This window comes from Apus apus, chromosome 4 (genome assembly GCF_020740795.1).
Source record: "Apus apus isolate bApuApu2 chromosome 4, bApuApu2.pri.cur, whole genome shotgun sequence".
In the NCBI taxonomy this organism is placed as follows: Eukaryota; Metazoa; Chordata; class Aves; order Apodiformes; family Apodidae; genus Apus; species Apus apus.
The window spans coordinates 35,022,454-35,034,663 of record NC_067285.1 but is presented as its reverse complement, the minus strand read 5'-3'; the positions used below and the strand labels follow the sequence as shown (position 1 = coordinate 35,034,663).

The 12,210-nt window shown below is 43.1% G+C and overlaps 1 protein-coding gene across 1 annotated transcript in view; it reads right to left on the bottom strand.

The window, feature by feature from the left end:
• The window catches only part of IPMK (inositol polyphosphate multikinase), a 44,517-nt gene that overhangs the window by 27,853 nt on the left and 4,454 nt on the right, over window positions 1-12,210 (bottom strand). Inside the window, exon 2 of the mRNA XM_051617140.1 lies at window positions 11,178-11,263. Within this exon, the coding sequence (XP_051473100.1) occupies window positions 11,178-11,263 (86 nt within the window). The remainder of the gene's footprint in view (window positions 1-11,177; window positions 11,264-12,210) is intronic.

Here is a 12,210-nt window from a genome sequence, read left to right as displayed (position 1 = left end):
ATTGATTTTCAGATAAGAGTGGCACACACTTGTGACAATCGTATCCTTCCTCCAGGAGTCAGGGGAAAAAAAAAAATGATAGCAAGGAGTTAGCCATCTTGCCTTCCAAAAAAATAAAGGCTGTGAAAAATCAGCTTCAAAAATTCCCCAAAGAGATACTTACTTGGTCATGTTTATCAACCAGTCATTTTCTAACAATGCCAGAAAAACATCAAGTCTTATTTTATCCACTTCCACATGTTTCATCTAGTCAAATTTAGACTGACCCTGGCAGGATTTGCAGCCCCAGGCATGGAAACATCTTTACAAGAGGTAAATCAAACCCTGACCCATTTCTGAGGATGTGGCAGAGCTTCATAACTTCAGCAGTCAGATGAAGACACCAAAAGGCAGCAGTCAGGAACAGCCACCAGCAGCAAGAGTGGAAAAAATTCCATGTTGGAGCTTTAAGTGAAGAGCTGCAGACACCACAAGCACCACCTTGCTCTGAAACCATCAGAGGTTAAGCTGGGTGGAGACAGATCACCCAGGCCCTCTTTCTTTCCAATAACCACTCACTACAGAGGCAAGGCAGTAAAATACGTTGAGGGACACAAGCAGACACCTCACCTTATCCCATGACAAGAAGACAAGAGTTGTTTCCCTCTTCACAAGACAGCAATCTCCCATCTCATCTTTCATCCCACAATATTCTTGGGCAACTGAAGATTAGTAACAAAGCAAATTTTAATTATTTAATTATTTACTTCACCCACACGCTGCTGCCATTGCTGCAAGCCACCCAGCTGGGCACAGAGCAGGGTAGTGGGCATCAGGGGCTTCCCTGGACAAAAAAAAATGCAAAATTGTGTTTCATCATGAATCTCTCGCCACAGAACTGAGCTTCCTCTTGCCCTTCAGTCTCTCCTGGGCTCACAACTCGCTAGCACAATCAGATGTTCGGTTCAACTTCAGCTGCGCAGGAGCTGGAGTCTTCAATGAACTTGAGAGCCCTTTGAAATCAAAGATAACTTTCAGGATGTGCAACAAAGCCTGATCCCTCAGGCACCATAATCTGATTCATCTTTTTCTTAAAAAAAAATAAAATACAAGCTCTTTAAGATACCCAGTGAGGTGGACCCACATAGGTATCTAAGCGTAGGTGGCTGTATTTATATTAACAGCTCTTAAGTAGCCTCCTAAGCAGGTTACAAGACTTTTAGGTGAACAGAGTCCAAAATTACACGGCAAATTGCTCATCAAGGTCTCTGCTCCAGAATCTACACTCCTTTGGTTCAGTTCTACCAAGGTGCATATAGAACCGACCAGAGTACAGCTCACATGAGGTACTCTCTGCCAGGAACCAAAATAAAGAGAAAATACCTAAAATAATCTGATAAGGCTCATCATTTGCTAAGGAAGTCTCAGTTTTAAGTCATTAAATGCTCCTTCTCCCCTTCTTTCTTACTCTTCCTTCTTTGACAACACCTACCAGGCACCCAGTAGAGCTGCAGTGACTCTGTTCTCTAGCAGCCAGAGACCCAGCAAATTTCAAGGCAGTAAGTCAAGTCATTTTGCCAACTCATCCCTCCCTCCAGGAAGTATGGTACAACCAGTTCCCTCAGCTCTCTTTACAGCTCCTGTGCCAAAAGACTGCTCTGTTCCTGCAATGCACATTAATACTGCCCAGCATTTTCTGGAAGACACAGACCTGGTCAGAAACCACCACCTTGACACATCCAAATCCTCACAGATGCAGAAGCAAGTCGAACGAAGAGAGCAGCCAAAGTGCTTTTGTACCAACTTTCTGCTCCAAGAATTTTTTGAGCAACTCCAACTATTCAAGAGTCCAAGCTTAAATGATCACTGAAATTACTGAAACAGAAGTGAAATGATAGAACAATAGGGCAAAAGGGAAAATAAGCCAATGTGACTGTCCTACTTTCTGAGAACGTGAATAAGCATTACCCTTTGTTTCTGGAAAGCTATCTGATCCCAAAGATTCCAGCTAGGGAGTGAGAGAGAAGGAGGGGTGGGAGGAACCCTGAAGCACTCATACTTAAATAGGCAAAATTAAATTTTACATTTCAAAGAGACAGAAAGGGGAACCAAGTCCCGACAGACATAAGCTGGGTTGGTTTTTTCCCCTGACACTGGAAGAGGCAGCCCCTTCCAAGAACTCACTGCAGCATCACTTAAAGGTGCAGCCTTGTGGCAGCCTAAGTAAACCTGAGTTGGGGCAACCACAGTTAACAAACATTTTCACCCCTTCCCCTGCTGCAATGTGAGCATCCAGCTGGTGCCACAGCTTGAGAGGCACCTGGAGGTGGCTCAGCCAAGGTGCCAGGCCTAGGCACTCTGGTTCATCTACCATTAATACCTCCAAAATGCTTATAACCAGGTCTTTACCTTCCTTTAAAAACACCTGCTTGTGCTCCCCTTAATTTCAAAAACTTTATTCATCTAAACGATTTGTATTTTTCCAGCAACTGTCTATTTTATCATCTCTTAGTATACCCTACCTCTTATTCCAGAATACCCAACTCCCAGAATACCCAACTCAAATGATCCCAGATGATCATTTCAAGGGCTACCCTGCAAGTGTTATCCAATCAGTTTCTACAGCAAAAGCTCCTCTGACAGCAACAGGCTCTACTGGGTGGTAAGAATACTTGCCAAGACAGAGGCTGCTGGTAATAGTATTTTTATTTTATTATTTTTATTAACCTCTTTAATGGCCAGTGAAGAATGGCACCTACTAAGAGGAATTTTAGTCGATGGCTTAGAACTCTGGGAAAGTCTGCAACAACCCCTTCCACAAGAACTAAAAACAACAGCCCAAGAGCTATTCTGATACCTTCTGCCCAAGTACAGGGGTTTTCAGTTGTTAGAGAAGATATACTAATATCAAAACAGCTGGTTTGTAATAGGTAGAGGTATTTTTTCATTAGCTTTCAATAACTAAGTCTTTGGAATCCCACCTACATGTGGCCTGTGCAGAAACTGGAGATTACAGAGTCAGCTACAGTCCCTCACCCATTGCTGGACAAGCATATCAGCTGCTGCTTCCCAAACTTGTCAGCAACCCCCTTGCTCAGCACTGGCAAGAAGGGACAAACACAGCACTAATTTGTGCTAGAAACACAGGAGGAATAAAACAAAAAAGAAGAACAGTAACAGCAACACTAAGAAGTCTTAGGAAGCCTTTGATCATAGACTGTTCCAGTCAGGCTAATTATCTGGTAAGTGGATTCTCATACACTCAGGCAAGGTGAACCAAGTCATTTGTTTTGCTTTGTCTTCAGGAAGATTTATTTATATAAATATATATGTGTGTGTGTATATAAAATAGGCACACAGACACTCTCAGAAAAATAAATACTCCGAGATTGAAAAATAATCACCACTGAATTGCTCCCTAAGTATCAGGTGTCACAGGAATTTTAACAAGCATGTTGCTTACACAGCAGGAAATTTAACATGATACTTAATGGACTTTTAAATTTTCTTATGGTTAAAATCCAGTACCTGGATGACCAAGAAAACACCACAACATTCTTTTCCACCATATGCAACTGGGGAGTCACACCTCTTTCCACACATACACAGACCTGGTTTTATGCAATATGCTCATATGACAATATTTTTTTCTTTTTTTCTTTTTTTTTTTTTTTAATCTGGAAACTGGAATTTTCATTTTCAGAGACTTGGTTTCTCCATTTCTTTCCAGGAGGCAACCTACACCTTCCTCAAGCCCACACTGGCTGCCCACCAACCATCTCTTCCTTCTAAATTAACTTACAGCACCAAGTGTGCTGTGTTTTCTGTGTAATGCCAACAGACCTTTACTAAATTTATCTACATTCTGAAACATCCATAACTGAAGTTCACACAACACTGGATCCAGTCTGAAAAAAAAAATAGCACTTGCATGGGACAGCAGGAGCTCTGTGCTTTAGCTGAACCCCATTTAAAAAACTATGCATTTTTCCTTTATTTTCAGCCAGATCTACTCTTGGGAAGGAATCTTCCTCAAAATCAGGTTGGTAAAGGGAACTGGCTATTTTTTCCTGCTTACTGACACAGCATGGACTATAGACTGTCACCAACCCCACCCAGCAGCTCCCCGATAGCATCAAATTGCAATAATGGCCTTTTACTGCCTCCTTTTATGAGGTTTTCTTAGATTTATTAAAGCAGGTTGCAATTTATTCTGTGATACACAAGGAGCAATGGGTAACTAACTGATGCTCAGCAGAACCTTCTAGGTTGACCTTCCACCACGTGGTGTGTCCCTTCCATAGCTACAGAGTGCAAAGAATCACAAACATCTGCCATGCTTTGTAAGCCCTACTGTCCTGGTACAGTCAGTCAGTCAGCAGTCATCTGAAGTACAAAAAAAATGTGTTTATAGGACAGTAGTAGGAACTCAGCACATTCGTAGACCTACATTTCATCCTCCATCTCTCTCAGACAACTCCAGATATGACAAGTCCTGACTACAAGCTGCCAGTATTTCACAGTTTGGTCAAAAAGCCATGTTGTTTTTTTTCCTCATTAGCTGAGGAGTACTGCATGTCCTCCCTTTTACTACAATACTTCTGTCCAGGCTTGTGGTTTGAAGTATAGAGTGTGAGGCAATTTCACACACTGGTTTGAGAACTTCAATTTGCTTGTTCCCCCAGCAAAACAGAGTCCCTCCCTGGCAGTTCCTCAGCAGGAGGAAGGATGCCAAGGGCAGAACTGTACCAGAATGTGCTGTGCTTGCAAATGGCTAATCTGTATACTTCAGTACCTCTTCTGGAGATGCAGCAGATCTGGATGTAGCTGAATGAGCCACGGCCAAAGGTAACCTTATGGGATATTGAGCTACAGCTCCCAATGTGGTCGTAAGGAAAGCCCTGGGCAAGGCACTGCATCCCCAAAATAAGAGGTACATCCTATTTCTCCAAGCTTCATCCACACGGGACTGAAAATCAGAACCTTAGCTGGAGACTTGATCACAGGATAAGAATATTTTAGTACACAATAGCAGCACGATGGCCATCATCCACTCCTTTCTCAGTCAAGGACAACAATCTAAATCAAGACTATAAAACCAGTTAACTGAGTTTACAAAACAGGGTAATCCATCCTGAAGCAAGACATGCTCTGCCTCCCCACTCCCTTTCCTTCTCCGTCACCAGCACAGAACAGTTTACAGAACACAAGCTGCCTTACCCTGATTTGTGCTGTATAGGCTGAAAGGGGGCTGAGCCTTCTGAGTCAGTTCTTGCAACTCTATGCAAAAGCTTTCAGGCCAAAACACATCTTTCAGGCTGCTGGCTTGATTTTATGCCATGGAGGGGGAGGGATATCACCAGAAGTATCCTGCACTGCCTCAAGCTGCTTGAATGCTAATTAAAAGGAGACAATGCAAAAGAGAAGCAAGCCTCAAGCAGCAATGAAAAGCCATGGCATAGGAGTAGCAGCAGGTTATTGAGAATAAAATAAAAGAGTAAAGGGAAGAAATTTCCTGCACATTTCTTCTCTATAACCACAGCAGCACAAGGAACTCTGGCTTCAAGAATATTAATGTAATTGAGTCTTCACTAACTCGTTATCCTCTGGCCACAGAGACAAAGATGAACTGTTACACAAGAGACAGCAGGAATTGCACAAACGATATTAATTCTGCCTTCTGTCAGGTTGTAAAATGAGTTAGTGAGTTCTTTAGAGGAAGCAAAACAGAAAGACAGGTCATTGCCCTAGTGAAAGCTGCACTATAATGCATGCAACAAGAGCTCAGGACAACAACTGTGCAGGCAACCACGAAACCATGACTTCCCAGCTTTCAAGTGCCTGACTCTCACCTAACCAATGTAAATCTCTTTTACATGCTGGAGCTATTTGTATGTCTTACATCCTGGCTTTGTTTTCAGGACATGTAACAAGAGTGACAAACAATTTCTATTATCTGCAGTGGTAACAGCTTCCTTGCATTCATATCTTATGTCAGCAGGGCTCGAACCCTGAACTTTCAGACTACTGCTACAGCAGTTAACAGAGCTGTCATTACCTGCCAAAGGGTGGAAGAGCTGTTATCCAGAAGGGCCAGAGGACAAGCCCAGTTATCTTTCCCCAGTGCTACGTGGGGTCAATCAGCTCCCTCTGTTCCCAAGCACTAGGGTAGAGGTAGAAAGTAACCTGAGCTGTGACTGGAAGAACCCTGAAATCCTTTTCATTCCAACCTCCCAAAATTACCCTTGCTCTCTGGGATAAGGGTATCCAAGAAGAAGAGTAAGACTTGCTTTACAACAGGCTTGGAAACCTTGTGATATTGCAGGTTTATTATTTGGAGCCATTACCTGGCTGTATCATAAGAACCAGCTATGACAATTCTGACATGCAGCCACTAGAAAATGGGGGAGGTTAAAAAAAGGTAAATCCTGGAAGTTGTCCATGCTGCAAGAGCTTCCTCCTCAGGACAGTTTTCAGCAGGCAGGATGAGGGGGGAAGCTGTACTGCTCCAAGCACCATGCTGTCAATGTAGAAGAGTAGAAGGGCTACTCAAATAAAAGTTTACAGGAACATTTATTGATCTGTTAAGCATAAAACTCAGTTTATTAGCTACTGCATTAGTAGCCTTAAAACCTTCAGTACGCTGTGCTCAGCACAGGTACACACTGTAACAGGTTTATAGCCCCACAGAGTCTATGTCAGGAACCAGAAATCAAAGAGCTGCCACTTCAACATAGCCCAACCACCTTCTTTTGCCCTGCTGAATGTAAGAAACACTCAATCTCTTACTGCTAAAAACACGCCTGCAACTGCAAGTTCTCTCTTCCTCAGTTTCAGGTATTTGCAGCCCAAGCTCTATCTTTTTGTGCCCACAAAAGCAGCTGCCCTATTTACAGCCTGACATTCCAGCCTCCTCCCCCTCTTTGGGGCACCAACAGGACAGTAGTTTCTGCAATGCTGCATTCTTGACATGACAAATGAAGGAAAACCCTGTGCTGAAGAGGACAGATCTTAAATCAGGAGAGTTATGCTGGCACACAGTGCTCTGGGGTACAGCCCGGCATGTCTGAGTCAAGAGCTAAGCAGGGAGGTTTTACCTCCTACAGCAGCTGCACTAACCTTTTCAAAGGGTCCTTTTCTGACAGTTCCCAACCCATCTGCCAGAAAAGGTCCCTGTAGGAGGGCTCACAGGCTCTCCCAACACTGCTGAATTAAATCAAGCAGTTTCAGCATGTATCAGTGTGCCCTGGCATAAAGCAGATGAAGCCAACTGCTGGGACATTGTTGTGGATCCCTCAGCATGCATGTGTAGGCAGCCTACCAGAAACACACTCTCCCTTCTACCAGTTTGATTTCTTCAATGGAAACAGGTCACTGGTACACAATATATATACTTTCCTTTCAAACAACACTATTTTCCTCTTTCCACATTTCTGCTTACTATTTCCTCCTCAAACTCCTTTAAAAACAGTCCTCCAGAGTGTCTCTGCCTACACACTCACCAATTACTCCCATTAAATGGAAATGACTGATCATCAGTGCAGATAGTCCTGAAAAAAACACAATCTTTCAACTTTCATTTTTTTTTCCTTCTCTTGCTGCTCCTATCTACTGAAAACAAAGTATTTTGTAGCTCTTCAGGGTTAAAAAAACCCTCAGCATTTAACCAGATAAGGGTATCAGAAAACCTGGTATAACACTCCATGGTTATGCAGCCTGTGTTTGTAAAAGTTCATGCCCTTTGCTACAGGAAGGGAGTTGGCAAGAACAAAACTGAAATATTATTTTGATTTGATAATTCCTCATATTTACAGAGCTCAACAGCAAGTGGACATTACCACTGGAAAGTCAAACTGCAGTGGTAAGTTAAGCAACACACAGTAAGTGATTAACAATGACTACAAACAATTAATTCTACTACATTTTATCATGGAAGATATTCACAATAATCTTGTCATACTCTGCTTTTCCCCTCCCTCATGACACAGAATCCTGGCAAGCCATTTCCCCAGCTGTAGAGAATGACACATACTATTCCAGAAGAGATAAAACTTGGGTTCACTTGGTGAAATAATTTCTTAAGACTGACCACTGGTCTCTAGAGGGTGTTTATTTTTTAAACTGCTGAGCTCAAACTACATTCTCAGGAAAAGAGAAAGGCAACCTAGTGGTAGGCTGAGTAGGAACTAGTAGAGAGATTTTCCAGTTTTCCACTTTGACAAAGACCTGTGAAATACCTCAAAACTTCCATTTGCCACCCACTTCTGAGCAGGCTGATCTACAGATCCCAGTTTCAGATCAGTGTCTTGCTCAAGCTTCCATTCCAAAACAGAAGCCCCTGTTGCTTGGGCTCTCCTGGTCAGCACTCAGCTTTCTGCTCAACAGAAAACAACCATCGTTTGCACTGGAGATAAAACTCCTGGTGATTCACTGAAGCAGCCTGTTCAGAGGAGAAGCCAGACTTGTCCAGAAAGAAGATAGCATCTACCTGCTATCAGGTTAAATATATCAGGGTTATATTCCAATTTACCTGCTAGTGTCCCATTATCTTCCATCATGACACATCCCCTGCAACCTTCATCTCACGAGCACTTGGACTACATGGTGGAATATTACTCCCTGGTCACTGGTGGTTATTGGGAGACACCTCTACCTCAGACCTGCAGTACCTGCAGTCCAGCTCAAACTGAGACCTGCTCATCCTCTTGCTACCATCAGCTACAGGGGTTCTCAATTGCTTCAGCTGAGGAAGTTTGCTTTACACATATGTAAAAGCCCCAACCAGCTCCTGGCCCAGGTACTGGGGTACTGCTCTTAATTCAGGCCAGGGGAAGGTGGCATGCAAAGGAAGCAGTGACTAATCTGTCACTACAGACAAAGCAGTTTTAAGTGCATATGAAAGAAAACAGGTGCAGAAATTTAAAAAAAAAAAGTCATGATTAATCCACATATGCTAATGGGTAACCTTCTGGTTTGACCTTATCAATGGATCTGCTGTCTAGCTGACAAAGTGACAGCTTGGGATACATCAATCTTGCTTCCCTTGTTTCATTTCTCCACTGTTTCTCACCATCTCCAGTACCCAGCTGCCTTGGGAGAAACCCCTTGCCTTAAGAAGTAGTAAAATTCTCCTTCCTCCATTCTCTGGAGGCTCATTAGCCAGCTCCAAGGTGATAATGTTGATTATAGACCAGAAGAAGCGTTGAGCTCAAGTCACTAGAACAGGGCAGTACAGTACTGCTGTTGTTCCCACTCCTTAGCCATTTAATCACCAAGGTTGACAGAAGACTACCAACACAGGGAAGTTCTGCTGCCTTTTCAAATCAGTTCATTGCTGCCCAAAAAGCACCAGTACAGCACTGGGAATGGCAGGAAATGGAAGAAAGGCCCTTCTCTCTTGGCAGCAATGAGCTATTTATTGTATCAGCTCAAGCTGTACATGGAACTAGACCTTACACTGAACCTCACAATCCACAGTAATCCTCACCTTGCAACAACCACACCAGAGCTTAGGTGTCTGTATCCCACATCATGTGGTTCTTGCCTGAGAGCAAACATGATAGGAGTTAATCATTGAGAAGCCACAAATCCCCAAGACCTTTCTCCTGTACTTTCACCTGTGTAACATACCTGCATTTGCTCTCCCTCCCTTCTCCCACGAAGGGGGATTCTAGCCCATGCACCAGTAACTGTGTATGTACCTTTCCCTTCCTCCATTATTTTTCAGTAATTGCCCAAACTCTTTCCCACATGGCTTTAAACCACAAAAATCAGTGTTGGAAGAAACCCACCAAGGCCCTGGAAGACATAATTGAATCAAGTTACCAGCACTGAGACCTGACTCCTTCCATTACGACAGGGCACAGTAAAAACGGGACTGATACAAACCTCTTTTTGCCAAGGTTTTGCCCAGGGTCTCGCTCAGGGCTTGTCATGTGAATCTAAGCAACAGGCAAAGTGCTGAAGCCTGTGCTGCAAATGGTTAATGTCTAAGCAATGCTTAAGCTTCCTCCTCTCACCTTCTGGTTTTAGACAGCAAAACCTCAGGATTCCACAGAAGAATAAGTAGCCTGGCACTCAAAGGGGACTATCTTCAAGCTTTCTCCTTCTACTGAATAGAATAGCTACCCCTCAGGCTGGATTGCATCTTTCTTAACCTCATCTAAATGACAGTCACTGAGAAACCTCAGAAAAATATTTACATCTAGATTTAATGGGCTCCTACTAACTCAAGAGCTGCTGTTTTGTCTAGCAGTCCCATCATGAGAACTGTCAAGTAATACTAGTGTGCAAACACACTGTTTGCTTGGAGCACGTTGCTCAGTCTGTTTTAATTTGAGACATTTCCACAAAATACCTAAGGTCCTTTGGTAACTTTAATTAATACCCTTCTCGTAAAAAAAAAAACAACAACACACCACAAATCAAATAACACAATAAAGAGGGTCTCAAGATTCCTCCCTCATCCTGCATGGAGATTTCTACAGTACTTTGTACTTAATAAGCCATGGAAAAGGAAGACATATCAAGCTGATATAGGAAAACACTTGATGGACAACCACAGGCTCTCAAAGACTCTTAAAAACAGTTTGCCCTCCTAAGACAAAAAGCAACAGCTTTCCTGGTTTGCATTATTAAAGTTGCTGATAAAGCAAACTGCAGATGAGCAACAGGAAAAATGCAGCCAACAAAAGTTAAAACAACTGGAGAGTTTCACTTTTTATGGACTTTTTAAAGGAGCTGAGTTTTAATGCAGTGAACAGCTTGAATACAGCGAAGAGTTCCAGCCATAAACCAGACTAGATGGAAGTGTAAGACATGCTAAATTTAGATGCAACCAATTCTGAGACACTTGGCAAGATGAGAAAGGTGGGATCAAACATACCACCCTTTCATCGTAGTTGGAGAGAACACAAAGCTCTTCAATCAAACCTTAGATGCTGTGAAAACCCTGCTGTCCCACGAGCAAATAAGCAAGCTCCAGCTCTGTGAGTGAAGTAGGTCTGGCACAGGGACAAACATTCAAAGAGGAGAAAGTGCTGGAGAGCAGAGATAGCACAACAGGGCTGTCAGTGACCTACCATTCAGATATTTCGGTTGCACTTTCCCAGCTGCAACACTGAAGAAGTACTTCTGCTGGAAGCCCCACCAGCATTTCCCTGCTGCCAGCCAGTGCCCTCCACGCCCAGGGCCCTCACCTTGTTGTAGAACTCCTGCTCCCTGGGGCCACGAGGTGGTGGCTGCAACTGCTTCAGGACAGTCCCGTCGGGATGCTGCAGTATACCTAGAAGAGAAACACTTCCTTCAGGGCTTAGCTTGAAGAGAAACAGCTTTTATTATGCTTGTTTTGTTGTTCTTCAGAAAGAGCAAATGCACCACCAGGGACAGGCTGTTTGCTGAGTGGTGCACAGTGAGTCAAACCTGGCAGCTCCTACCCAAAACCCTTAGCAGAAGTTTGCTTGCACTTCCTTTTTCTCTAGCCATCATTATTATTTCCCGGGTCTAACTCTGCTCAAGGCCAACACAGTAGTACTGGGATTTGACATTAAAAGTTCCACCCAAAAAACCCACAGTCATTCAACTACGGAAGATTACACAGACACTCCTTTTTTAAGTAGCTGGTAAGTTGTTCTTTCAACAATGCCAGGAGTTGAAGGGGTTAGTTAGTACCAAGTTCAAGGCATTCCTCATCAGCTAAAATGCAAAAACATGTTCTGTGAATGGATTTCTATACTAGTGGCATAGAAGGAGCACTTCTGAATCACTGGACATGTGGCACTCCATGCTAATCAGATGCTACTATTTGTATTACCCAATAATCACAACGCAGAATTTCACCTCAGCCGCGCTACCATCTTCATCATGTCTGCACCAAAACAAAAACCAACAACCCAAAATATCCTCTTGAAACAGCCTTAATGACTCTCCAGCCAGCAATATTGCCAAGTAGCTGCACAAGAAATGCAACTGAGGGTATTGAAGACATGGGTATGGGCAAAACTGGAGAAAATTAACAGCATCTCTATGAAACGAGCTCTAAATTTCAAGATCATCATCTGCAAGGGAACTAGAAAACTCACTTCTGGTAAAGAAATTTTCCCCTAGGACTTATTCAGAGCTTTTCAGATAGTAATTTATTTTGCTTAGAAGGAAAACAAAAATGTCAACTGTACCTAAAATGGGTTCCATTTCCAGCTTACCACTTGAGGAAACACAGTAAAATGAGCCAGG